A 25,820-nucleotide genomic window follows, 5' to 3' on the forward strand; every position below is an offset into this window, starting at 1 on the left:
AAGCTTCAGTTGATCAGATTTGCAAAGCAGCAACTTGGTCCTCTTTGCATACATTTACTAAATTCTACCGTTTTTATGTAATTGCTTCTTCAGAAGCAGTTTTTGGTAGAAAAGTTCTTCAGGCAGCTGTTTCAGTTTGTTTCTTCTGCTGATGTTTTAAGTTTTTCTTGTTATTAAAAGAATAAACTTATAATTTGGGTTGTGGATTATTTTTTCAGCGGAAAATGGCTGTTTTTTATTTTATCCCTCCCTTGCGTGGAGTTCCACATCTTTGGTATTGATATCCCATACGTCACTAGCTCATGGACTCTTGCCATTTACATGAAAGAAAACATAATTTATGTAAGAACTTACCTGATAAATTCATTTCTTTCATATTGGCAAGAGTCCATGAGGCCCACCTTTTTTCTGGTGGTTATGATTTGTATAAAGCACAATTATTTCCAGATTCCTCTGTTGATGCTTTTTACTCCTTTCTTTATCACCCAACTATTTGGCTATTCGTTAAACTGAATTGTGGGTGTGGTGAGGGGTGTATTTATAGGCATTTTGAGGTTTGGGAAACTTTGCCCCTCCTGGTAAGATTGTATATCCCATACGTCACTAGCTCATGGACTCTTGCCAATATGAAAGAAATGAATTTATCAGGTAAATTCTTACATAAATTATGTGTTTTTTTTGTAATAGCTTATAGCACATTTGTATTTGTGTAAATGTTGCTAAAAGTAACATTTATTTCTCCCATCTCTAGATCAGACCCAGGCTGGTAATGCACAAGAACAAGAAACTACAAGTGCTGAATCTGTACCAAGCAGTAACATCAATCCTGCGCCTTCCACTTCTCCAGTAACTATAATGGTGGTAACTACAGGATCCTCCCCTGTACATTCAGCTGCGTCCACAACTCCCATAAGAGCAGTAACAACTGTAACACAATCCACACCTCTTCCTGGGCCATCTGTGCCGGTAAGTGATAGAATTCTGCATGTTAAAAATAAAAAATGCATTTGATTAATTCATAAAGGGTGTAGCCTGAAACATTGTTTCTCATCTGCGGTCCTGAAGTACCCCCAAGAGGCCAGGTTTTTATTATAGCTGAACCAGTACACAGGTGAAACACTGGCATAAATATTGATGGACAATTTTAGAATATATTATAAATTGGTTATAGCATGTACATTTTTTATCTTTATTTAAATCATTGGTATATTCACCCGGTATATTTCAATGATGGTGTCGGGTCAGGGGGGAGTGCCTATGAAGCTAAGCACGCCCTTCAGCCTGCGATCCCAGTAAGGGAGCAGTTATGGCTTAAGTACAGCCAAATGGCTAGGACCTTCCATGCTGTTCTAACGGCTCTAAAGCCCAGTGCTGTTAAGACAGCATACAACGTCCTAAGTGTGTGAAGGGGATAAGTGTAATCACTCAAACATCAAAAAAGGTATACTTTAGTGAATTTAATGTAGCCTGTGAGAAATAAAATACCTGGAGCATTGACACAGGTAAGGAGCCTAGAAATCTTTCTTCTGTTAAGTGTGATCAGTCCACGGGTCATCATTACTTCTGGGATATTACTCCTCCCCAACAGGAAGTGCAAGAGGATTCACCCAGCAGAGCTGCATATAGCTCCTCCCCTCTACGTCACTCCCAGTCATTCTCTTGCACCCAACGACTAGATAGGATGTGTGAGAGGACTATGGTGATTATACTTAGTTTTATATCTTCAATCAAAAGTTTGTTATTTTAAAATAGCACCTGAGTGTGTTATTATCTCTCTGGCAGAGTTTGAAGAAGAATCTACCAGAGTTTTTGTTATGATTTTAGCCGGAGTAGTTAAGATCATATTGCTGTTTCTCGGCCATCTGAGGAGAGGTAAACTTCAGATCAGGGGACAGCGGGCAGATGAATCTGCATAGAGGTATGTAGCAGTTTTTATTTTCTGACAATGGAATTGATGAGAAAATCCTGTCATACCGATATAATGTCATGTATGTATACTTTTCACTTCAGTATTCTGGGGAATGGTACTTCACTAGAATTACACTGTAAGAAATACATAAAGCTGTTTAATAACTAGAGATTATGTTTAACGTTTTTGCTGGAATGTAAAATCGTTTTCATTTGCTGAGGTACTGAGTGAATAAATGTTTGGGCACTATTTTTCCACTTGGCAGTTGCTTAATCTGTTTTCTGACAGTTTCTGTTCTCCCTCACTGCTGTGTGTGAGGGGGAGGGGCCGTTTTTTGGCGCTTTTACTATGCATCAAATATTTCAGTCAGCAACTCATTGTATTCCCTGCATGATCCGGTTCATCTCTACAGAGCTCAGGGGTCTTCAAAACTTATTTTGAGGGAGGTAATTTCTCTCAGCAGAGCTGTGAGAATTACAGTTTGACTGAGATAAAAAACGTTTATTCTGTAATTTGTTTCCTGCTTTCAGAATTTGTTATCTTTGCTAATGGGATTAAACCTTTGCTAAAGTTGTTATCTTGGAAAGTTCTATTTTTATTGGCTATTTCCTCGGCTCGAAGAGTCTCTGAATTATCAGCCTTACATTGTGATTCTCCTTATTTGATTTTTCATTCGGATAAGGTAGTCCTGCGTACTAAACCTGGGTTCTTACCTAAGGTAGTTACTAACAGGAATATCAATCAAGAGATTGTTGTTCCTTCTTTATGCCCAAATCCTTCTTCAAAGAAGGAACGTCTACTGCACAACCTGGATGTAGTCCGTGCTCTAAAATTTTACTTACAGGCAACTAAGGAATTTCGACAAACGTCTTCTCTGTTTGTCATTTACTCTGGGCAGAGGAGAGGTCAAAAAGCTTCCGCTACCTCTCTTTCTTTTTGGCTTCGTAGCATAATTCGTTTAGCTTATGAGACTGCTGGACAGCAGCCTCCTGAAAGAATTACAGCTCATTCTACTAGAGCTGTGGCTTCCACTTGGGCCTTCAAGAATGAGGCCTCTGTTGAACAGATTTGCAAGGCTGCAACTTGGTCTTCGCTTCATACTTTTTCCAAATTTTACAAATTTGACACTTTTGCTTCTTCGGAGGCTATTTTTGGGAGAAAGGTTCTTCAGGCAGTGGTTCCTTCTGTATAAAGAGCCTGCCTATCCCTCCCGTCATCCGTGTACTTTTGCTTTGGTATTGGTATCCCAGAAGTAATGATGACCCGTGGACTGATCACACTTAACAGAAGAAAACATAATTTATGCTTACCTGATAAATTCCTTTCTTCTGTAGTGTGATCAGTCCACGGCCCGCCCTGTTTTTAAGGCAGGTAAATATTTTTTAATTTATACTCCAGTCACCACTTCACCCTTGGCTTTTCCTTTCTCGTTGGTCCTTGGTCGAATGACTGGGAGTGACGTAGAGGGGAGGAGCTATATGCAGCTCTGCTGGGTGAATCCTCTTGCACTTCCTGTTGGGGAGGAGTAATATCCCAGAAGTAATGATGACCCGTGGACTGATCACACTACAGAAGAAAGGAATTTATCAGGTAAGCATAAATTATGTTTTCATCAAGTATAAGCATAGAACAATAAGCTAACTCAGTCTAAATAAAGTAACAGTGACTTTTTAATCCAAAATGATAGTTGGGTGAAAAAAATGAAATATAATCTCTGGATGTTATAGAATAAATGAATAACAAATTTATATTTCTTTCATGTAATTGGCAAGAGTCCATGAGCTAGTGACGTATGGGATATACATTCCTACCAGGAGGGGCAAAGTTTCCCAAACCTCAAAATGCCTATAAATACACCCCCATCACACCCACAATTCAGTTTTACAAACTTTGCCTCCTATGGAGGCGGTGAAGTAAGTTTGTGCTAGATTTCTACGTTGATATGCGCTTCTCAGCATGCTGAAGCCCGGTTCCTCTCAGAGTGCAGTGAATGACAGAGGGATGTGAAGGGAGTATTACCTATTAAATGCAATGGTCATCCTAACGGGGATCTATTTCATAGGTTCTCTGTTATCGGTCGTAGAGATTCTTCTCCTACCTCCCTTTTCAGATCGACGATATACTCTTATATACCATTACCTCTGCTGATTCTCGTTTCAGTACTGGTTTGGCTATCTACTTTATGTAGATGAGTGTCTTTTGGTAAGTATGTTTTCCTTTATTATTTCCTTTATTGTCTTCATTATCAAGAATAAAACTTTTTGATTTGGGTTGTGGATTCTTTTTTCAGCGGAATTGGCTGTCTTTATTTCCACATCTTGGGTATTTGCTATCCCGTACGTCACTAGCTCATGGACTCTTGCCAATTACATGAAAGAAAACATAATTTATGTAAGAACTTACCTGATAAATTCATTTCTTTCATATTGGCAAGAGTCCATGAGGCCCACCCTTTTTGTGGTGGTTATGATTTTTTTGTATAAAGCACAATTATTCCAATTCCTTGTTGATGCTTTCGCTCCTTTCTTATCACCCCACTTCTTGGCTATTCGTTAAACTGAATTGTGGGTGTGGGGGGGTGTATTTATAGGCATTTTGAGGTTTGGGAAACTTTGCCCCTCCTGGTAGGATTGTATATCCCATACGTCACTAGCTCATGGACTCTTGCCAATATGCAAGAAATGAATTTATCAGGTAAGTTCTTACATAAATTATGTTTTATTTCATGTAATTGGCAAGAGTCCATGAGCTAGTGACGTATGGGATATACAATCCTACCAGGAGGGACAAAGTTTCCCAAACCTCAAAATGCCTATAAATACACCCCCCCACAACACCCACAATTCAGTTTTACTAACTTTGCCTCCTTTGGAGGTTGTGAAGTAAGTTTGTGCTTGTTTTTCTTTTGCAATATGTACCGAGTCCACGGATTCATCATAACTTGTGGGATATTGTCCTTCCTGACAGGAAGTAGCAAAGAGAGCACCACAGCAGAGCTGTCTATATAGCTCCCCCCTTAACTCCACCCCCCAGTCATTCTCTTTGCTGGCTCTAAGCAGGAAGAGTAAAGAGAAGAGGTGTTAAACTGTTAGTTTTATTTTATCTTCAATCAAGTGTTTGTTATTTTAAATGGTACCGGTGTTGTACTATTTACTCTCTGGCAGGACATAGATGAAGATTTCTGCCTGGAGGAGGATGATCTTAGCATTTGTAACTAAGGTCCACTGCTGTTCCCACAGAAGCTGAGGAGTACAGGAAAACTTCAGTGTGAGTAACGGTTTCTTGCTATACAGCAATGAGGTATTTTCAGTCATATTTTCCCTGGTCTCCAGCTGTGAGCTAAATTGCTAAATGAAACTTTTTCGGGTGCGGCGCAGATCTTCGGGTACTAATGTGTAAGTACCGATGCTTGTTGTTTCTGTAAATATCAAACATCTATGTAAGGGAACGCTTCTGTTTCTCACTTAGACGCCTTACACCACTCAGGACACGCTGGGAGAATCCAAAGACCGCTACCGCATACTTCTTTTTGTGGAAAGCCTTTGAAGGACGTTTGTCTGGATACACACTTCCATTTGGGAGCCAGCTCAAAAGTTTATTTTCGAGTGAAAGGAGCAACTTTTTAACTTCATTTTTAAATTGTATTATATGTATCGTGTTAGTTGCTGTTTTATTATATGAGCTTTTTTGTATCTATTTGTTTGAAGGTTTATTGTTTGAAGTGAAGGTTTATTAGTTAGGACCGGTCATTACATTACTTATAAATTACTGAAATCTCTCTTTACCTTTGTTTGTTGGAAGTTTTTTTGAGAATCTTCCTTAAATATAAGTGTTTGTATTTGGTTCATTGTGCGCTTGTCTCTAACTTTTTTCTTTTTCAGTCATATTTTCTGCAGAGACTGGGTTAACTCAGAAAGGCTGACAGTGTCCCCATTAGGGGAAGGGTAAGCAGTAATCCTAGTGTTATCAGAGGTTTTTACTAGCTTGCATAAAGGGTTCATTTTTTGTGGGCACTCAGTTTATGTGAATTTGGGACAAACGTTTTTGTGTCTGGGAGTAACGTTTTCTGTTTTATGGGACATTTTCTTCAGGGTTCTTTGGGGTTGTTTATAACCCACATGACTTTCAGGCAGGGTTTGTTAGTTTTGTGTAGGCCCCAGCAACATCGAGTGAGGTGGGCGGGGCCTACATTTACAAGCAGCAAGCAACTTCTCCTGAGGTCCTGAGAGTCTTCTGAGGGACTAATTGAAGCTTTAAACCCCATATTATCGCTTCCTAAGGGCAGGTAGGGCCTCAACAGAGCTGTGGCAAGGTGCTTTAGGGGGTTTTAACCGGTTTTAGACACTTATCAATCCGTTTTTTTCATTTGGGGGTCTATTGCTTTTTTACTTGTGGTGCAATCCTTCTAAGGCTTAGTGGGTACACTGTTAAAATTTCGGCATTTATGAAGCAATTTTAACCTGTTTTGCAGTTTGTGTATGCCTTTTTTTCTCTTAAAGGTACAGTACCGTTTTTGCAAATTGTGTTTTTTTCATTAAATAAATATTTTCCCAAGCTTGCTTGCTTCATTACTAGCCTGTTAAACATGTCTGACACTGAGGAAACTCATTGTTCAATTTGTTTAGAAGCCATTGTGGAACCCCCTCTTAGAATGTGTCCCAATTGTACTGATATGTCTATAAATTGCAAACGGCATATTTTGACTTATAAGAATTTGGCATTAAATGATTCTCAGACAGAAGTAAATCAGGTTTCGCCATCTAGTTCTCCCCAAGTGTCACAACCAGTTACGCCCGCACAAGCGGTGTCTAATTCTTTCACCTTGCAAGATATGGCTTCAGTTATGAATACTACCCTCACAGAGGTTTTATCTAAACTGCCAGGGTTGCAAGGGAAGCGCAGTAGCTCTGGGTTAAGAACAAATGCTGAGCCTTCTGACGCTTTAGTAGCCGTATCCGATATTCCCTCACAATGTTCTGAGGTAGGGATGAGGGATTTGCTGTCTGAGGAAGAGATTTCTGATTCAGGAAAGATGTTCCCTCAGACAGATTCAGATATGACGGCATTTAAATTTAAGCTAGAGCACCTCCGTTTATTGCTCAGGGAGGTTTTAGCTACTCTGGATGATTGTGACTCTATTGTTGTTCTAGAGAAATTGTGTAAAATGGACAAATATTTAGAGGTTCCTGTTTACACTGATGTTTTTCCGGTCCCTAAGAGGATTTTGGACATTGTTACTAAGGAGTGGGATAGACCAGGTATTCCGTTCGCTCCCCCTCCTGTTTTTAAGGAAATGTTCCCCATTTCTGACACTATAAAGGACTCATGGCAGACGGTCCCTAAGGTGGAGGGAGCTATTTCTACTCTGGCTAAGCGTATATCTATACCTATTGAAGACAGTTGTGCTTTCATTGATCCTAAAGAAAATTTTTGTTCATCAGGGTTTTCTTCTTCAACCTATATATAGCGTGCATTGTTCCGGTAACCACTGAAGCTGCTTTTTGGTTTGAGGCTCTAGAAGAGGCTCTTCAGATGGAGACCCCACTAGATGATATTTTGGAGAGAATTAAGGCCCTTAAGTTGGCTAATTCTTTTATTACAGACACCGCTTTTCATCTTGCTAAGTTAGCGGCAAAGAATTCAGGTTTTGCCATTTTAGCGGGAAGAGAGTTATGGCTTAAGTCCTGGTCAGCTGATGGGTCATCTAAATCTAAGCTTTTGACCATCCCTTTCAAAGGTAAGACCCTATTCGGGCCTGCACTTAAAGAGATAATTTCAGACATCACTGGAGGGAAGGGTCATGCCCTCCCTCAAGATAAGTCAAATAAGACAAGGACCAAACAAAATAATTTTCGTTCCTTTCGAAACTTCAAGGGTGGTCCCGCTTCCTCTTCCCCTGCTGCAAAGCAAGAGGGGAACTTTGCTCAATCCAAGCCAACCTGGAGACCTAACCAGGCTTGGAACAAGGGTAAACGGGCCAAAAAGCCTGCTGCTGCCACTAAGACAGCATGAAGGGGTAGCCCCCGATCCGGGACCGGATCAAGTAGGGGGCAGACTTTCTCTCTTTGCTCAGGCCTGGGCAAGAGATGTTAAGGACTCCTGGGCCGTAGAAATTGTAACCCAGGGGTATTTCCTAGATTTCAAAGATTCTCCTTCAAGGGGGAGGTTCCATCTTTCTCAATTGTCTGTAAACCAGACAAAAAGAGAAGCGTTCTTACGCTGTGTAGAAGACCTTTTTACCATGGGAGTGATCTGCCCAGTTCCGAAAACAGAACAGGGGCAAGGTTTCTACTCCAATCCGTGGTTCCCAAAAAAGAGGGAGCCTTCAGACCAATTCTAGATCTGAAGATCCTAAACCAATTCCTAAAAGTTCCATCCTTCAAGATGGAGACCATTCGGACTATTTTACCAATGATCCAGGAGGGTCAATATATGACTACCGTGGATCTAAAGGATGCGTATCTACACATTCCTATCCACAAAGATCATCACCAGTTTCTCAGGTTTTCCTTTCTGGACAGGCATTACCAGTTTGTGTCTCTTCCCTTCGGGTTGGCCACGGCGCCAAGAATCTTCACAAAGGTGCTAGGATCCCTTCTGGCGGCCCTAAGGCCGAGGGGCATAGCAGTAGTGCCTTATCTAGACGACATCTTAATTCAAGCGTCGACTTTCCAGCTTGCCAAGTCTCACTCGGACTTAGTGTTGGCCTTTCTAAGATCTCATGGGTGGAAGGTGAACGTGAAAGAGTTCTTATTCCTCTTACAAGAGTTCCATTCCTGGGAACTCTGATAGATTCGGTGGACATGAAAATATTTCTGACGGAGGTCAGGAAATCAAAGATTTTAACCACCTGCCGAGCTCTTCATTCCATTCCTCGGAAGTCAGTGGCTCAGTGTATGGAGGTAATCGGACTTATGGTAGCGGCAATGGACATAGTTCCGTTTGCTCGCTTGCATCTCAGACCACTGCAACTATGCATGCTCAAACAGCGGAATGGGGATTCTGCTGATTTATCTCCTCAGATACATCTGGATCAAGAGACCAAAGACTCTCTTCTTTGGTGGTTGTCACAGGGTCACCTGTCCAGGGGAATGTGTTTCCGCAGGCCAGCGTGGGTTATTGTGACGACGGACGCCAGCCTACTGGGCTGGGGTGCAGTCTGGAATTCCCTGAAAGCACAGGGTTTGTGGACTCAGGAGGAGGCCCTCCTACCGATAAATATTCTGGAATTAAGAGCGATATTCAATGCTCTTCAGGCGTGGCCTCAGCTGGCTTCGGCCGGATTCATCAGGTTTCAGTCGGACAACATCACGACTGTAGCTTATATCAATCATCAGGGGGGAACAAGGAGTTCCTTGGCGATGATAGAAGTTTCCAGGATAATCGGATGGGCAGAGACTCACTCTTGCCATCTATCAGCGATCTATATCCCAGGGGGGGTGTAGAACTGGGAGGCAGATTTTCTAAGTCGTCAGACTTTTCATCCGGGGGAGTGGGAGCTCCATTCGGAGATGTTTGCTCAACTGGTTCACCTATGGGGCACACCAGAATTGGATCTGATGGCGTCTCGTCAGAACGCCAAACTTCCTCGTTACGGATCCAGGTCAAGGGATCCTCAGGCAGTACTGATAGATGCTCTAGCAGTACCCTTGTCGTTCAACCTGGCTTATGTGTTTCCACCATTCCCTCTCCTTCCGCGTCTGATTGCCAGAATCAAACAGGAGAGAGCTTTGGTGATTTTGAACGCAGGACTTGGTATGCAGACCTGGTGGACATGTCATCTCTGTCACCATGGACTCTGCCACTGAGACGGGACCTTTTGATTCAAGGTCCATTCAAGCATCCAAATCTAATTTCTCTGCAACTGACTGCTTGGAGATTGAACGCTTGATTTTATCAAAGCGCGGTTTCTCTGAGTCGGTCGTAGATACATTGATTCAGGCTCGAAAGCCTGTCACCAGGAAGATCTATCATAAGATATGGCGTAAATAACTTTTTGGGTGTGAATCCAAGGGCTACTCATGGAGTAAGATCAGGATTCCTAGGATTTTGTCTTTTCTCCAAGAAGGATTGGAGAAAGGATTGTCCGCTAGTTCCTTAAAGGGACAGATATCTGCTTTGTCTATTCTGTTGCACAAGCGTCTGGCAGATGTCCCAGACGTTCAGGCTTTTTGTCAGACTTTAGTTAGAATTAAGCCTGTGTTTAAACCTGTTGCTCCGCCATGGAGTCTCAATTTTGTTAATGTTCTTCAGGGGGTTCCGTTTGAACCCATGCATTCCATAGATATTAAACTTCTATCTTGGAAAGTTCTGTTTCTAGTTGCTATCTCTTCAGCTCAAAGAGTTTCTGAATTATCTGCATTACAATGTGACTCGCCTTATCTTGTTTTCCATGCTGATAAGGTGGTTTTGCGTACCAAACCTGGGTTCCTCCCTAAGGTTGTTTCTAACAGGAATATCAATCAGGAAATTGTTGTTCCTTCTCTGTGTCCTACTCCTTCTTCTAAGAAGGAATGTCTGTTGCACAACTTGGACGTGGTTCGTGCCTTGAAGTTTTATTTGCAGGCAACCAAAGATTTTCGCCAATCATCTTCTTTGTTGTCTATGCTGGAAAGCGTAGAGGTCAAAAGGCTACGGCTACCTCTCTTTCCTTTTGGCTGAAAAGCATCATCCGTTTGGCTTATGACACTGCTGGACAGCAGCCTCCTGAAAGAATTACAGCTCACTCCACTAGAGCGATGGCTTCCACATGGGCTTTTAAAAATGATGCTTCTGTTGAACATATTTGTAAGGCTGCGACTTGGTCTTCGCTTCATACCTTTTCCAAATTTGATACTTTTGCTTCTTCGGAGGCTATTTTTGGGAGAGAGGTTTTGCAAGCAGTGGTGCCTTCTGTTTAGGTTCCTGTCTTGTTCCTCCCTTCATCCGTGTCCTAAAGCTTTGGTATTGGTATCCCACAAGTTAGGATGAATCCATGGACTCGGTACATCTTGCAAAAGAAAACAATTTATGCTTAACTGATAAATTTCTTTCTTTTGCGATGTACCAAGTCCACGGCACACCCTGTCTATTCAAGACAGTATTTTTTATGTAAACTTCAGTCACCTCTGCACCTCATAGTTTCTCCTTTTCTTCCTTGGCCTTCGGTCGAATGACTGGGGGGTGGAGTTAAGGGAGGAGCTATATAGACAGCTCTGCTGTGGTGCTCTCTTTGCTACTTCCTGTCAGGAAGGACAATATCCCACAAGTTAGGATGAATCCGTGGACTCGGTACATCGCAAAAGAAAGAAATTTATCATGTAAGCATAAATTCTGGGGGGTTTTCAGAGCTCTTTCAGGCATGGCCACTTTTAGGAGAGAACTTTTTATTTTTATTTTTTATTTCAGACAGACAGTATCACAACTGTGGCATATGTTGATCAACAATATGGATTTGTAGTTCCTTAGCAATTAAGAAGTATCTTGAATATGTTCTTAGATGGAATTCATCTCCTGTCTATTTTCTACTATTTTAGACATTTGGTAGGTGGATTATCTCAATTTCCCAGGTACCTTTTCAGGTCAAGGGATCCTCAGGTGGAGATGGTGGATGCATTAGCAGTGTCTTGGTTTTGCAACCTGGCTACTTCTTTCCGGCCTCTGTTTTTTTTTCTTTCAAAGGTGATTTCCAAGATCATATTGGCACAGTGTCATGTGTTTCTGATAGCATCCGCATGGCCTCACAGGTTTGGTATGTGGATCTGGTTCGGATGTCCAGTTGCCATTCTTTGCCGCTTTTCTCTTTGGCCAGCCCTCTTGTTTTAGGGGCTATTTTTCCATCGGGATGTCAAATTACTAATTTGGGAGGAATGGAAATTCATTAGTGTTTAGTCATAGTGTTTCTCTGACTTTTTATCGCTATGTGGCAGGCTTATAAGTCTGTTTCAATGAACATGTATTATCAGATTTGGAAAACCTATTTTTATAGTGTTCTTCTTATGAATTCTGTGTGAATGATAAAGGCCAAGAGAGGGCCGAAACGCGTAGACACTGGTAAGCCTTATTTCATTTGGAGCATTTGTTGTTTATAGTTCTACACATTTGTCATCTTTTTTCCACAGGTTTTTATCACAGGATTTATATTTGCCCAGCAATGTGTTGATACACAGCGGACAGCAGCACTAGTATTGGACACACTCACATTCTTTTTTACACTTTTTTGGATTTTTCCTTCTACACATTTTTTGGATTTTATCATCGTTGTTTTTCAGCTTTGGTTTTTCCACCACACCATTTTTTCACAGGATCTACACTCTTAATGACACTTAATTTTTGGACACATATTTCCATTCTTTGCAGGTTGTGACTTTGGACTCATTTTTTGTTTTTTGGATTAGAATTATTTCTGGATTAGATTTATTTTTTGCATTGGTTGGTTTTTGATCACATTGTATTTTCATATTTGTTATTTGCACTGCCAGTCTCTATCGGCATCACCGCAAGAATTTGTTTTAGGAATTGTTTTTAGCAATTATTATTGTATATGCAACATTTATTGTACATGCGTGGATCCACTGCAGTAACATTTTAAACTTTCACTTTTTTATCAATTGTATCATTGTTTTAACATATTATTCTTTGATATTAAACCAATTAGTTTTACCAACCTTAGCCTCCGCTGACTGGCGCCCAGGTATATTTCCTTTTCCCTTATGAATTCTCTTGACATTCTTTTAGAATTCCTAGGATTTTTGTCTGCAAATTTTTTGAAGGGACAAATCTCTGTTTCTTTATTTTCTAGAAAGCTTGTTTAAACTTCGTGATATTCACTGTTTTGTTCAGGCTTTGGTTGGTATCAAGCCTGTTCATTTATTAATTTCTCCTTTTTGGAGTCTTATTTGGTTTAAAGATTTTGCAGGCTCTTTTCTTTTGAGCCTGGATTTTCTTTGAAGATTATCTACTTTCTTGGAAAGTGTTGTTTCTTTTGACTATCTCCTCTGCTACAAGAGTTTCTGATTTATCAGCTCTCTTGTGTGTCTCCTTATCTGTTATTTTTTCTCATCTAGACAAGTTGTTTGTGGACTTCTTTCTTTCCTAAGGTTGTGAATTTGAACAACATTAGTAGAGACATTGTTGTTCGTACTGTGTCCTAATCCTAAATAATTCTATGAGAGTTCTTTACATCCTTTGTATGTGGTAAGAGCTTTATAATTCTATATCGAGATTACTAGGATTCCAGAAGACTTCTAGTCTATTTGCTTTTTTTCTGGTTCCAGAAAAGGTTAGGAACTAGCCTCTGCCATTTCTTTGGCATCCTGATTTAAATTTTTGTTTTTCAAGGCTTATTTCGAGGCAGGGCAGGCTCCGCCTCAGAGATTTACAGCTCATTCTACTAAGTTCAGTTGCCATTTCTTGGGCTTTTTCAGAATGAAGCTTAGGTTGATCATATTTGCAAATCAGTAATTTGGTCTTCTTTGCATACTTTTATTGTTTTTACCATTTTGATGTATTTGCTTCTTCTGAAGCAGTCTTTGGAAGATCAAGTTCTTCAGGCAGCGGTTTCAGTTTGATTCTACTGCTTTTGATTTAATTTTTTTGATAGAAACAATTTATTGTGTGGATTTAATTTCTCAGTGGAAATAGCGGTTATTTTACCCTTCTCTCTTTAGTGAATCTTCTGTGGACTTCCACATCTTGGGTATTTCTATCCCATACGTCACTAGCTCATGGACTCTTGCCAATTACATGAAATTAAACATAATTTATGTAAGAACTTACCTGATAAATTCATTTATTTCATATTGGCAAGAGTCCATGAGACCCACCCTTTTTCTGGTGGTTATTTTTTGTATAAAAACACAATTATATTTCCAGTTCCTCTTTTTGTATGCTTTTCTACTCCTTATTTTATCACCCCACTACTTGGTTATTTGTTAAACTGAATTGTGGGTGTGGTGAGGGGTGTATTTATAGGCATTTTGAGGTTTGGGAAACTTTGCCCCTCCTGGTAGGATTGTATATCCCATACGTCACTAGCTCATGGACTCTTGCCAATATGAAAGAAATGAATTTATCAGGTAAATTCTTACATATCTTATCAGATAAGTTCTTACATAAATTGTTATTCCACTTGGGTTGATGTATACTATAAGCTCGCTTACATTGTTTGCTTCTATTGACATGGCTATTATAAACATATATAGCAAAATCATTCCTATAACAGAAGTCTCATAGAAGGAATAATGTCATATAGTAATATTGGTGTTCATTTAAATAATAAACTCACACATAAAGGAATGCAACCCAATTTATTCAGATCAACAATTAAGAGCTCTATAAGCTCTTAAAGGGACATAAAACCGTTTTTTTTTATGATTCAGAACATAAAAATTTAAACAACTTTCCAATTTACGTCTTATCATTTTCTTTTCTTGTTATCCTTTGTTGAAAAGCTGGGATGTAAGCTCATGAGTGTGCATGCGTCTACAGCACTATATGGCAGCAGTTTTGCAACAATGTTATACATTAGCAGGAGCACTAGATGGCCGAACTATTTCCGGTCATGTAGTGCTTCAGGCATGTGCACGCTACCTACCTAGGTATCCCTTCAACAAAGAATAACATGAGAAAGAAATGTTATAATAGTAGTAAATTGGATTTTTTTTTTTAAATTGTCTTCTCTATCTAAATGAGACATTTTTGGGGTTTAATGTCCCTTTTAAGGTTCACTGCTCATGTAATAGGTCTAAAGACACTAAGATCAAATAAGCTGGAGTGGCCATAGAAACTACACTGCAAGTAAAAGATCAATAAACACTAGCACCAAATTGGTATTTACATGGTTTTAAAGCAAGGGAGTGCCCTATATAGTACTAAGGAGTAAAAAAAAAACATTCTAAGGACTAGGTTGAGTATTACTTTCTCAATATCAACATGCCTCTCTCTCTCTCTCTCTCTCGTCACGCCTCTCTCTCTCTCGTCACTCCTCTCTCTCTCTCGTCACTCCTCTCTCTCTCTCTCTCGTCACTCCTCTCTCTCTCTCTCTCGTCACTCCTCTCTCTCTCGTCACTCCTCTCTCTCTCGTCACTCCTCTCTCTCTCTCGTCACGCCTCTCTCTCTCTCGTCACGCCTCTCTCTCTCTCGTCACGCCTCTCTCTCTCTCTCGTCACGCCTCTCTCTCTCTCTCGTCACGCCTCTCTCTCTCTCGTCACGCCTCTCTCTCTCTCTCGTCACGCCTCTCTCTCTCTCGTCACGCCTCTCTCTCTCTCGTCACGCCTCTCTCTCTCTCGTCACGCCTCTCTCTCTCTCGTCACGCCTCTCTCTCTCTCGTCACGCCTCTCTCTCTCTCGTCACGCCTCTCTCTCTCTCGTCACGCCTCTCTCTCTCTCGTCACGCCTCTCTCTCTCTCGTCACGCCTCTCTCTCTCTCTCGTCACGCCTCTCTCTCTCTCGTCACGCCTCTCTCTCTCTCGTCACGCCTCTCTCTCTCTCGTCACGCCTCTCTCTCTCTCGTCACTCCTCTCTCTCTCTCGTCACGCCTCTCTCTCTCTCGTCACGCCTCTCTCTCTCTCGTCACGCCTCTCTCTCTCTCGTCACGCCTCTCTCTCTCTCGTCACGCCTCTCTCTCTCTCTCGTCACGCCTCTCTCTCTCTCTCGTCACGCCTCTCTCTCTCTCTCTGGTCACGCCTCTCTCTCTCTCTCTCTGGTCACGTCTCTCTCTCTGGTCACGCCTCTCTCTCTCTCTCTCTGGTCACGCCTCTCTCTCTCTCTCTGGTCACGCCTCTCTCTCTCTCTCTCTCTGGTCACGCCTCTCTCTCTCTCTGGTCACGCCTCTCTCTCTCTCTCTCTGGTCACGCCTCTCTCTCTCTCTCTCTCTGGTCACGCCTCTCTCTCTCTCTCTCTCTGGTCACGCCTCTCTCTCTCTCTCTCTGGTCACGCCTCTCTCTCTCTCTCTCTGGTCACGCCTCTCTCTCTCTCTCTCTCTGGTCACGCCTCTCTCTCTCTCTCTCTGGTCACGCCTCTCTCTCTCTCTCTGGTCACGCCTCTCTCTCTCTCTGGTCACGCCTCTCTCTCTCTCTCTCTGGTCACGCCTCTCTCTCTCTCTCTCTGGTCACGCCTCTCTCTCTCTCTCTCTGGTCACGCCTCTCTCTCTCTCTGGTCACGCCTCTCTCTCTCTCTCTCTATAGATATAGATATATATATATATATATATATATATATATATATATATATATATATGGATAGATATATAGATATATAAGGAATCTATAATCTATCTCCTCTATCATCCGTCTCTATTCATATCTAACTCAAAATTCACCCTTAAAACTGCACATAATAGTTGACACACATACAATGTTCTCCTCAGGACCATTTTAGAGGATGCACCAGCCGGCTAAAATTGCCTAATAGTTATCATTAAATACATTTGTTAAATAAATAGCTAAAAATTATATACTAAAAAATATATTTTTTACTGAATTTCTGTAAATTATTTCTCCAACATAGGTGTGTCCGGTCCACGGCGTCATCCTTACTTGTGGGATATTCTCTTCCCCAACAGGAAATGGCAAAGAGCCCAGCAAAGCTGGTCACATGATCCCTCCTAGGCTCCGCCTTCCCCAGTCATTCTCTTTGCCGTTGTACAGGCAACATCTCCACGGAGATGGCTTAGAGTTTTTTGGTGTTTAACTGTAGTTTTTATTATTCAATCAAGAGTTTGTTATTTTAAAATAGTGCTGGTATGTACTATTTACTCTGAAACAGAAAAGAGATGAAGATTTCTGTTTGTAAGAGGAAAATGATTTTAGCAACCGTTACTAAAATCGATGGCTGTTTCCACACAGGACTGTTGAGAGGAATTAACTTCAGTTGGGGGAAACAGTGAGCAGACTTTTGCTGCTTGAGGTATGACACATTTCTAACAAGACGATGTAATGCTGGAAGCTGTCATTTTCCCTATGGGATCCGGTAAGCCATTTTTATTACATAAAGAAAAAAAGGGCTTCACAAGGGCTTTTAAGACTGTAGACATTTTCTGGGCTAAAACGATTTATATATAAGCATATTTTATACTTCATAGCCTTGAGGAATTATTTTAATCTTGGGAATTATGTAAAATAACCGGCAGGCACTGTATTGGACACCTTATTCTCTAGGGGCTTTCCCTAATCATAGGCAGAGTCTCATTTTCGCGCCTCTATTGCGCACTTGTTTTTGGGAAGCATGACATGCAGATGCATGTGTGAGGAGCTCTGATACATAGAAAAGACTTTCTGAAGGCGTCATTTGGTATCGTATTCCCCTTTGGGCTTGGTTGGGTCTCAGCAAAGCAGATACCAGGGACTGTAAAGGGGTTAAATATAAAAACGGCTCCGGTTCCGTTATTTTAAGGGTTAAAGCTTCCAAATTTGGTGTGCAATACTTTTAAGGCTTTAAGACACTGTGGTGAAATTTTGGTGAATTTTGAACAATTCCTTCATACTTTTTCACATTTGCAGTAATAAAGTGTGTTCAGTTTAAAATTTAAAGTGACAGTAACGGTTTTATTTTAAAACGTTTTTTGTACTTTGTTATCAAGTTTATGCCTGTTTAACATGTCTGAACTACCAGATAGACTGTGTTCTGTATGTGGGGAAGCCAAGGTTCCTTCTCATTTAAATAGATGTGATTTATGTGACACAAAATTTAGAGAAAATGATGCCCAAGATGATTCCTCAAGTGAGGGGAGTAAGCATGGTACTGCATCATCCCCTCCTTCGTCTACACCAGTCTTGCCCACACAGGAGGCCCCTAGTACATCTAGTGCGCCAATACTCCTTACTATGCAACAATTAACGGCTGTAATGGATAATTCTATCAAAAACATTTTAGCCAAAATGCCCACTTATCAGCGAAAGCGCGACTGCTCTGTTTTAGAAAATACTGAAGAGCATGAGGACGCTGATGATATTGGTTCTGAAGTGCCCCTACACCAGTCTGAGGGGGCCAGGGAGGTTTTGTCTGAGGGAGAAATTTCAGATTCAGGGAAAATTTCTCAACAAGCTGAACCTGATGTGATTACATTTAAATTTAAATTGGAACATCTCCGCGCTCTGCTTAAGGAGGTGTTATCTACTCTGGATGATTGTGAGAATTTGGTCATTCCAGAGAAATTATGTAAAATGGACAAGTTCCTAGAGGTCCCGGGGCCCCCCGAAGCTTTTCCTATACCCAAGCGGGTGGCGGACATTGTAAATAAAGAATGGGAAAGGCTCGGTATACCTTTCGTCCCTCCCCCCATATTTAAGAAATTGTTTCCTATGGTCGACCCCAGAAAGGACTTATGGCAGACAGTCCCCAAGGTCGAGGGGGCGGTTTCTACTCTAAACAAACGCACCACTATACCCATAGAAGATAGTTGTGCTTTCAAAGATCCTATGGATAAAAAATTAGAGGGTTTGCTTAAAAAGATGTTTGTTCAGCAAGGTTACCTTCTACAACCAATTTCATGCATTGTTCCTGTCACTACAGCAGCGTGTTTCTGGTTCGATGAACTAGAAAAGGCGCTCAATAAAGATTCTTCTTATGAGGAGATTATGGACAGAATTCATGCTCTCAAATTGGCTAATTCTTTCACCCTAGACGCCACTTTGCAATTGGCTAGGTTAGCGGCGAAAAATTCTGGTTTTGCTATTGTGGCGCGCAGAGCGCTTTGGCTAAAATCTTGGTCAGCGGATGCGTCTTCCAAGAACAAATTGCTTAACATTCCTTTCTCCAACATAGGTGTGTCCGGTCCACGGCGTCATCCTTACTTGTGGGATATTCTCTTCCCCAACAGGAAATGGCAAAGAGCCCAGCAAAGCTGGTCACATGATCCCTCCTAGGCTCCGCCTACCCCAGTCATTCTCTTTGCCGTTGTACAGGCAACATCTCCACGGAGATGGCTTAGAGTTTTTTAGTGTTTAACTGTAGTTTTTATTATTCAATCAAGAGTTTGTATTTTAAAATAGTGCTGGTATGTACTATTTACTCAGAAACAGAAAAGAGATGAAGATTTCTGTTTGTATGAGGAAAATGATTTTAGCAACCGTTACTAAAATCCATGGCTGTTCCACACAGGACTGTTGAGAGGAATTAACTTCAGTTGGGGGAACAGTGAGCAGTCTCTTGCTGCTTGAGGTATGACACATTCTAACAAGACGATGTAATGCTGGAAGCTGTCATTTTCCCTATGGGATCCGGTAAGCCATGTTTATTAAGATAGTAAATAAGGGCTTCACAAGGGCTTATTAAGACTGTAGACTTTTTCTGGGCTAAATCGATTCATTATTAACACATATTTAGCCTTGAGGAATCATTTAATCTGGGTATTTTGATAAGATTATATCGGCAGGCACTGTTTTAGACACCTTATTCTTTAGGGGCTTTCCCAAATCATAGGCAGAGCCTCATTTTCGCGCCGGTGTTGCGCACTTGTTATTGAGAGGCATGACATGCAGTCGCATGTGTGAGGAGCTCTGATACATAGAAAAGACTTTCTGAAGGCGTCATTTGGTATCGTATTCCCCTTTGGGCTTGGTTGGGTCTCAGCAAAGCAGATACCAGGGACTGTAAAGGGGTTAAAGTTAAAAACGGCTCCGGTTCCGTTATTTTAAGGGTTAAAGCTTCCAAATTTGGTGTGCAATACTTTTAAGGCTTTAAGACATTGTGGTGAAATTTTGGTGAATTTTGAACAATTCCTTCATATTTTTTCGCAATTGCAGTAATAAAGTGTGTTCAGTTTAAAATTTAAAGTGACAGTAACGGTTTTATTTTAAAACGTTTTTTGTACTTTGTTATCAAGTTTATGCCTGTTTAACATGTCTGAACTACCAGATAGACTGTGTTCTGAATGTGGGGAAGCCAGAGTTCCTTCTCATTTAATTAAATGTGATTTATGTGACAATGACAATGATGCCCAAGATGATTCCTCAAGTGAGGGGAGTAAGCTGATTCCTCAAGTGAGATGATTCCTCAAGTGAGGGGAGTAAGCATGGTACTGCATCATTCCCTCCTTCGTCTACACGAGTCTTGCCCACTCAGGAGGCCCCTAGTACATCTAGCGCGCCAATACTCCTTACTATGCAACAATTAACGGCTGTAATGGATAATTCTGTCAAAAACATTTTAGCCAAAATGCACACTTATCAGCGTAAGCGCGACTGCTCTGTTTTAGATACTGAAGAGCATGACGACGCTGATAATAATGGTTCTGAAGGGCCCCTAAACCAGTCTGATGGGGCCAGGGAGGTTTTGTCTGAGGGAGAAATTACTGATTCAGGGAACATTTCTCAACAAGCTGAACCTGATGTGATTACGTTTAAATTTAAGTTGGAACATCTCCGCATTCTGCTTAAGGAGGTATTATCCACTCTGGATGATTGTGACAAGTTGGTCATCCCAGAGAAACTATGTAAAATGGACAAGTTCCTAGAGGTCCCGGGGCTCCCAGAAGCTTTTCCTATACCCAAGCGGGTGGCGGACATTGTAAATAAAGAATGGGAAAGGCCCGGTATTCCTTTCGTCCCTCCCCCCATATTTAAAAAATTGTTTCCTATGGTCGACCCCAGAAAGGACTTATGGCAGACAGTCCCCAAGGTCGAGGGAGCGGTTTCCACTTTAAACAAACGCACCACTATACCCATAGAAGATAGTTGTGCTTTCAAAGATCCTATGGATAAAAAATTAGAAGGTTTACTTAAAAAGATGTTTGTTCAGCAGGGTTACCTTCTACAACCAATTTCATGCATTGTCCCTGTCGCTACAGCCGCGTGTTTCTGGTTCGATGAGCTGGTAAAGGCGGTCGATAGTGATTCTCCTCCTTATGAGGAGATTATGGACAGAATCAATGCTCTCAAATTGGCTAATTCTTTCACCCTAGACGCCACTTTGCAATTGGCTAGGTTAACGGCTAAGAATTCTGGGTTTGCTATTGTGGCGCGCAGAGCACTTTGGTTGAAATCTTGGTCAGCTGATGCGTCTTCCAAGAACAAGCTACTTAACATTCCTTTCAAGGGGAAAACGCTGTTTGGCCCTGACTTGAAAGAGATTATCTCTGATATCACTGGGGGTAAGGGCCACGCCCTTCCTCAGGATCGGCCTTTCAAGGCCAAAAATAAACCTAATTTTCGTCCCTTTCGTCGAAACGGACCAGCCCAAAGTGCTACGTCCTCTAAGCAAGAGGGTAATACTTCTCAAGCCAAGCCAGCTTGGAGACCAATGCAAGGCTGGAACAAGGGAAAGCAGGCCAAAAAACCTGCCACTGCTACCAAGACAGCATGAAATGTTGGCCCCCGATCCGGGACCGGATCTGGTGGGGGGCAGACTCTCTCTCTTCGCTCAGGCTTGGGCAAGAGATGTTCTGGATCCTTGGGCGCTAGAAATAGTCTCCCAAGGTTATCTTCTGGAATTCAAGGGGCTTCCCCCAAGGGGGAGGTTCCACAGGTCTCAGTTGTCTTCAGACCACATAAAAAGACAGGCATTCTTACGTTGTGTAGAAGACCTGTTAAAAATGGGAGTGATTCATCCTGTTCCATTAGGAGAACAAGGGATGGGGTTCTACTCCAATCTGTTCATAGTTCCCAAAAAAGAGGGAACGTTCAGACCAATCTTAGATCTCAAGATCTTAAACAAGTTTCTCAAGGTTCCATCGTTCAAAATGGAAACCATTCGAACAATTCTTCCTTCCATCCAGGAAGGTCAATTCATGACCACGGTGGATTTAAAGGATGCGTATCTACATATTCCTATCCACAAGGAACATCATCGGTTCCTAAGGTTCGCATTCCTGGACAAGCATTACCAGTTCGTGGCGCTTCCTTTCGGATTAGCCACTGCTCCAAGGATTTTCACAAAGGTACTAGGGTCCCTTCTAGCTGTGCTAAGACCAAGGGGCATTGCTGTAGTACCTTACTTGGACGACATTCTGATTCAAGCGTCGTCCCTTCCTCAAGCAAAGGCTCACACGGACATCGTCCTGGCCTTTCTCAGATCTCACGGATGGAAAGTGAACGTGGAAAAGAGTTCTCTATCTCCGTCAACAAGGGTTCCCTTCTTGGGAACAATAATAGACTCTTTAGAAATGAGTATTTTTCTGACAGAGGCCAGAAAAACAAAACTTCTAGACTCTTGTCGGATACTTCATTCCGTTCCTCTTCCTTCCATAGCGCAGTGCATGGAAGTGATAGGTTTGATGGTAGCGGCAATGGACATAGTTCCTTTTGCGCGCATTCATCTAAGACCATTACAACTGTGCATGCTCAGTCAGTGGAATGGGGACTATACAAACTTGTCTCCGAGGATACAAGTAAATCAGAGGACCAGAGACTCACTCCGTTGGTGGCTGTCCCTGGACAACCTGTCACAAGGGATGACCTTCCGCAGACCAGAGTGGGTCATTGTCACGACCGACGCCAGTCTGATGGGCTGGGGCGCGGTCTGGGGATCCCTGAAAGCTCAGGGTCTTTGGTCTCGGGAAGAATCTCTTCTACCGATAAATATTCTGGAACTGAGAGCGATATTCAATGCTCTCAAGGCTTGGCCTCAGCTAGCGAGGGCCAAGTTCATACGGTTTCAATCAGACAACATGACAACTGTTGCGTACATCAACCATCAGGGGGGAACAAGGAGTTCCCTGGCGATGGAAGAAGTGACCAAAATCATTCTATGGGCGGAGTCTCACTCCTGCCACCTGTCTGCTATCCACATCCCAGGAGTGGAAAATTGGGAAGCGGATTTTCTGAGTCGTCAGACATTGCATCCGGGGGAGTGGGAACTCCATCCGGAAATCTTTGCCCAAGTCACTCAACTGTGGGGCATTCCAGACATGGATCTGATGGCCTCTCGTCAGAACTTCAAAGTTCCTTGCTACGGGTCCAGATCCAGGGATCCCAAGGCGGCTCTAGTGGATGCACTAGTAGCACCTTGGACCTTCAAACTAGCTTATGTATTCCCGCCGTTTCCTCTCATCCCCAGGCTGGTAGCCAGGATCAATCAGGAAAGGGCGTCGGTGATCTTGATAGCTCCTGCGTGGCCACGCAGGACTTGGTATGCAGATCTGGTGAATATGTCATCGGCTCCACCATGGAAGCTACCTTTGAGACGAGACCTTCTTGCTCAAGGTCCGTTCGAACATCCGAATCTGGTCTCACTCCAGCTGACTGCCTGGAGATTGAACGCTTGATCTTATCGAAGCGAGGGTTCTCAGATTCTGTTATCGATACTCTTGTTCAGGCCAGAAAGCCTGTAACTAGAAAGATTTACCACAAAATTTGGAAAAAATATATCTGTTGGTGTGAATCTAAAGGATTCCCTTGGGACAAGGTTAAGATTCCTAAGATTCTATCCTTCCTTCAAGAAGGATTGGAAAAAGGATTATCTGCAAGTTCCCTGAAGGGACAGATTTCTGCCTTGTCTGTGTTACTTCACAAAAAGCTGGCAGCTGTGCCAGATGTTCAAGCCTTTGTTCAGGCTCTGGTTAGAATCAAGCCTGTTTACAAACCTTTGACTCCTCCTTGGAGTCTCAACTTAGTTCTTTCAGTTCTTCAGGGGGTTCCGTTTGAACCCTTACATTCCGTTGATATTAAGTTATTATCTTGGAAAGTTTTGTTTTTGGTTGCAATTTCTTCTGCTAGAAGAGTTTCAGAATTATCTGCTCTGCAGTGTTCTCCTCCTTATCTGGTGTTCCATGCAGATAAGGTGGTTTTACGTACTAAACCTGGTTTTCTTCCAAAAGTTGTTTCTAACAAAAACATTAACCAGGAGATTATCGTACCTTCTCTGTGTCCGAAACCAGTTTCGAAGAAGGAACGTTTGTTGCACAATTTGGATGTTGTTCGCGCTCTAAAATTCTATTTAGATGCTACAAAGGATTTTAGACAAACATCTTCCTTGTTTGTTGTTTATTCCGGTAAAAGGAGAGGTCAAAAAGCAACTTCTACCTCTCTCTCTTTTTGGATTAAAAGCATCATCAGATTGGCTTACGAGACTGCAGGACGGCAGCCTCCCGAAAGAATCACAGCTCATTCCACTAGGGCTGTGGCTTCCACATGGGCCTTCAAGAACGAGGCTTCTGTTGATCAGATATGTAGGGCAGCGACTTGGTCTTCACTGCACACTTTTACCAAATTTTACAAGTTTGATACTTTTGCTTCTTCTGAGGCTATTTTTGGGAGAAAGGTTTTGCAAGCCGTGGTGCCTTCCATCTAGGTGACCTGATTTGCTCCCTCCCATCATCCGTGTCCTAAAGCTTTGGTATTGGTTCCCACAAGTAAGGATGACGCCGTGGACCGGACACACCTATGTTGGAGAAAACAGAATTTATGTTTACCTGATAAATTACTTTCTCCAACGGTGTGTCCGGTCCACGGCCCGCCCTGGTTTTTTAATCAGGTCTGATGATTTATTTTCTTTAACTACAGTCACCACGGTATCATATGGTTTCTCCTATGCAAATATTCCTCCTTAACGTCGGTCGAATGACTGGGGTAGGCGGAGCCTAGGAGGGATCATGTGACCAGCTTTGCTGGGCTCTTTGCCATTTCCTGTTGGGGAAGAGAATATCCCACAAGTAAGGATGACGCCGTGGACCGGACACACCGTTGGAGAAAGTAATTTATCAGGTAAACATAAATTCTGTTTTCAAGGGGAAAACGCTGTTTGGCCCTGACTTGAAAGAGATTATTTCCGATATCACTGGGGGCAAGGGCCACGCCCTTCCTCAGGATAGGTCTTTCAAGGCCAAAAATAAACCTAATTTTCGTCCCTTTCGCAGAAACGGACCAGCCCCAAGTGCTACGTCCTCTAAGCAAGAGGGTAATACTTCTCAAGCCAAGCCAGCCTGGAGGCCAATGCAAGGCTGGAACAAAGGTAAGCAGGCCAAGAAACCTGCCACTGCTACCAAGACAGCATGAGATGTCGGCCCCCGATCCGGGACCGGATCTGGTGGGGGGCAGACTCTCTCTCTTCGCTCAGGCTTGGGCAAGAGATGTTCTGGATCCTTGGGCGCTAGAAATAGTCTCCCAAGGTTATCTTCTGGAATTCAAGGGGCTTCCCCCAAGGGGGAGGTTCCACAGGTCTCAATTGTCTTCAGACCACATAAAAAGACAGGCATTCTTACATTGTGTAGAAGACCTGTTAAAAATGGGAGTGATTCATCCTGTTCCATTAGGAGAACTAGGGATGGGGTTCTACTCCAATCTGTTCGTAGTTCCCAAAAAAGAGGGAACATTCAGACCAATCTTAGATCTCAAGATCCTAAACAAGTTTCTCAAGGTTCCATCGTTCAAAATGGAAACCATTCGAACAATTCTTCCTTCCATCCAGGAAGGCCAATTCATGACCACGGTGGATTTAAAGGATGCGTATCTACATATTCCTATCCACAAGGAACATCATCGGTTCCTAAGGTTCGCATTTCTGGACAAGCATTACCAGTTTGTGGCACTCCCGTTCGGATTAGCCACTGCTCCAAGAATTTTCACAAAGGTACTAGGGTCCCTTCTAGCGGTGCTAAGACCAAGGGGCATTGCAGTAGTACCTTACTTGGACGACATACTGATTCAAGCGTCGTCCCTTACACAAGCAAAGGCTCACACGGACATTGTCCTGGCCTTTCTCAGATCTCACGGGTGGAAAGTGAACGTAGAAAAAAGTTCTCTATCTCCGTCAACAAGGGTTCCCTTCTTGGGAACAATAATAGACTCCTTAGAAATGAGGATTTTTCTGACAGAGGCCAGAAAATCAAAACTTCTAAACTCTTGTCAAATACTTCATTCTGTTCCTCTTCCTTCCATAGCGCAGTGCATGGAAGTAATAGGTTTGATGGTAGCGGCAATGGACATAGTTCCTTTTGCGCGAATTCATCTAAGACCATTACAACTGTGCATGCTCAGTCAGTGGAATGGGGACTATAC

The 25,820-nt window shown here is 42.3% G+C and overlaps 1 protein-coding gene across 1 annotated transcript in view; it reads left to right on the top strand.

The window, feature by feature from the left end:
• Window positions 1-25,820, top strand: part of HCFC1 (host cell factor C1) — a gene marked incomplete in the record, with an annotated part of 480,694 nt that overhangs the window by 335,105 nt on the left and 119,769 nt on the right. Inside the window, 1 exon segment of the mRNA XM_053696082.1 lies at window positions 752-966. Coding sequence (XP_053552057.1) covers window positions 752-966 — 215 coding nt within the window.

Source organism: Bombina bombina, chromosome 12 (genome assembly GCF_027579735.1).
Source record: "Bombina bombina isolate aBomBom1 chromosome 12, aBomBom1.pri, whole genome shotgun sequence".
In the NCBI taxonomy this organism is placed as follows: domain Eukaryota; kingdom Metazoa; phylum Chordata; class Amphibia; order Anura; family Bombinatoridae; genus Bombina; species Bombina bombina.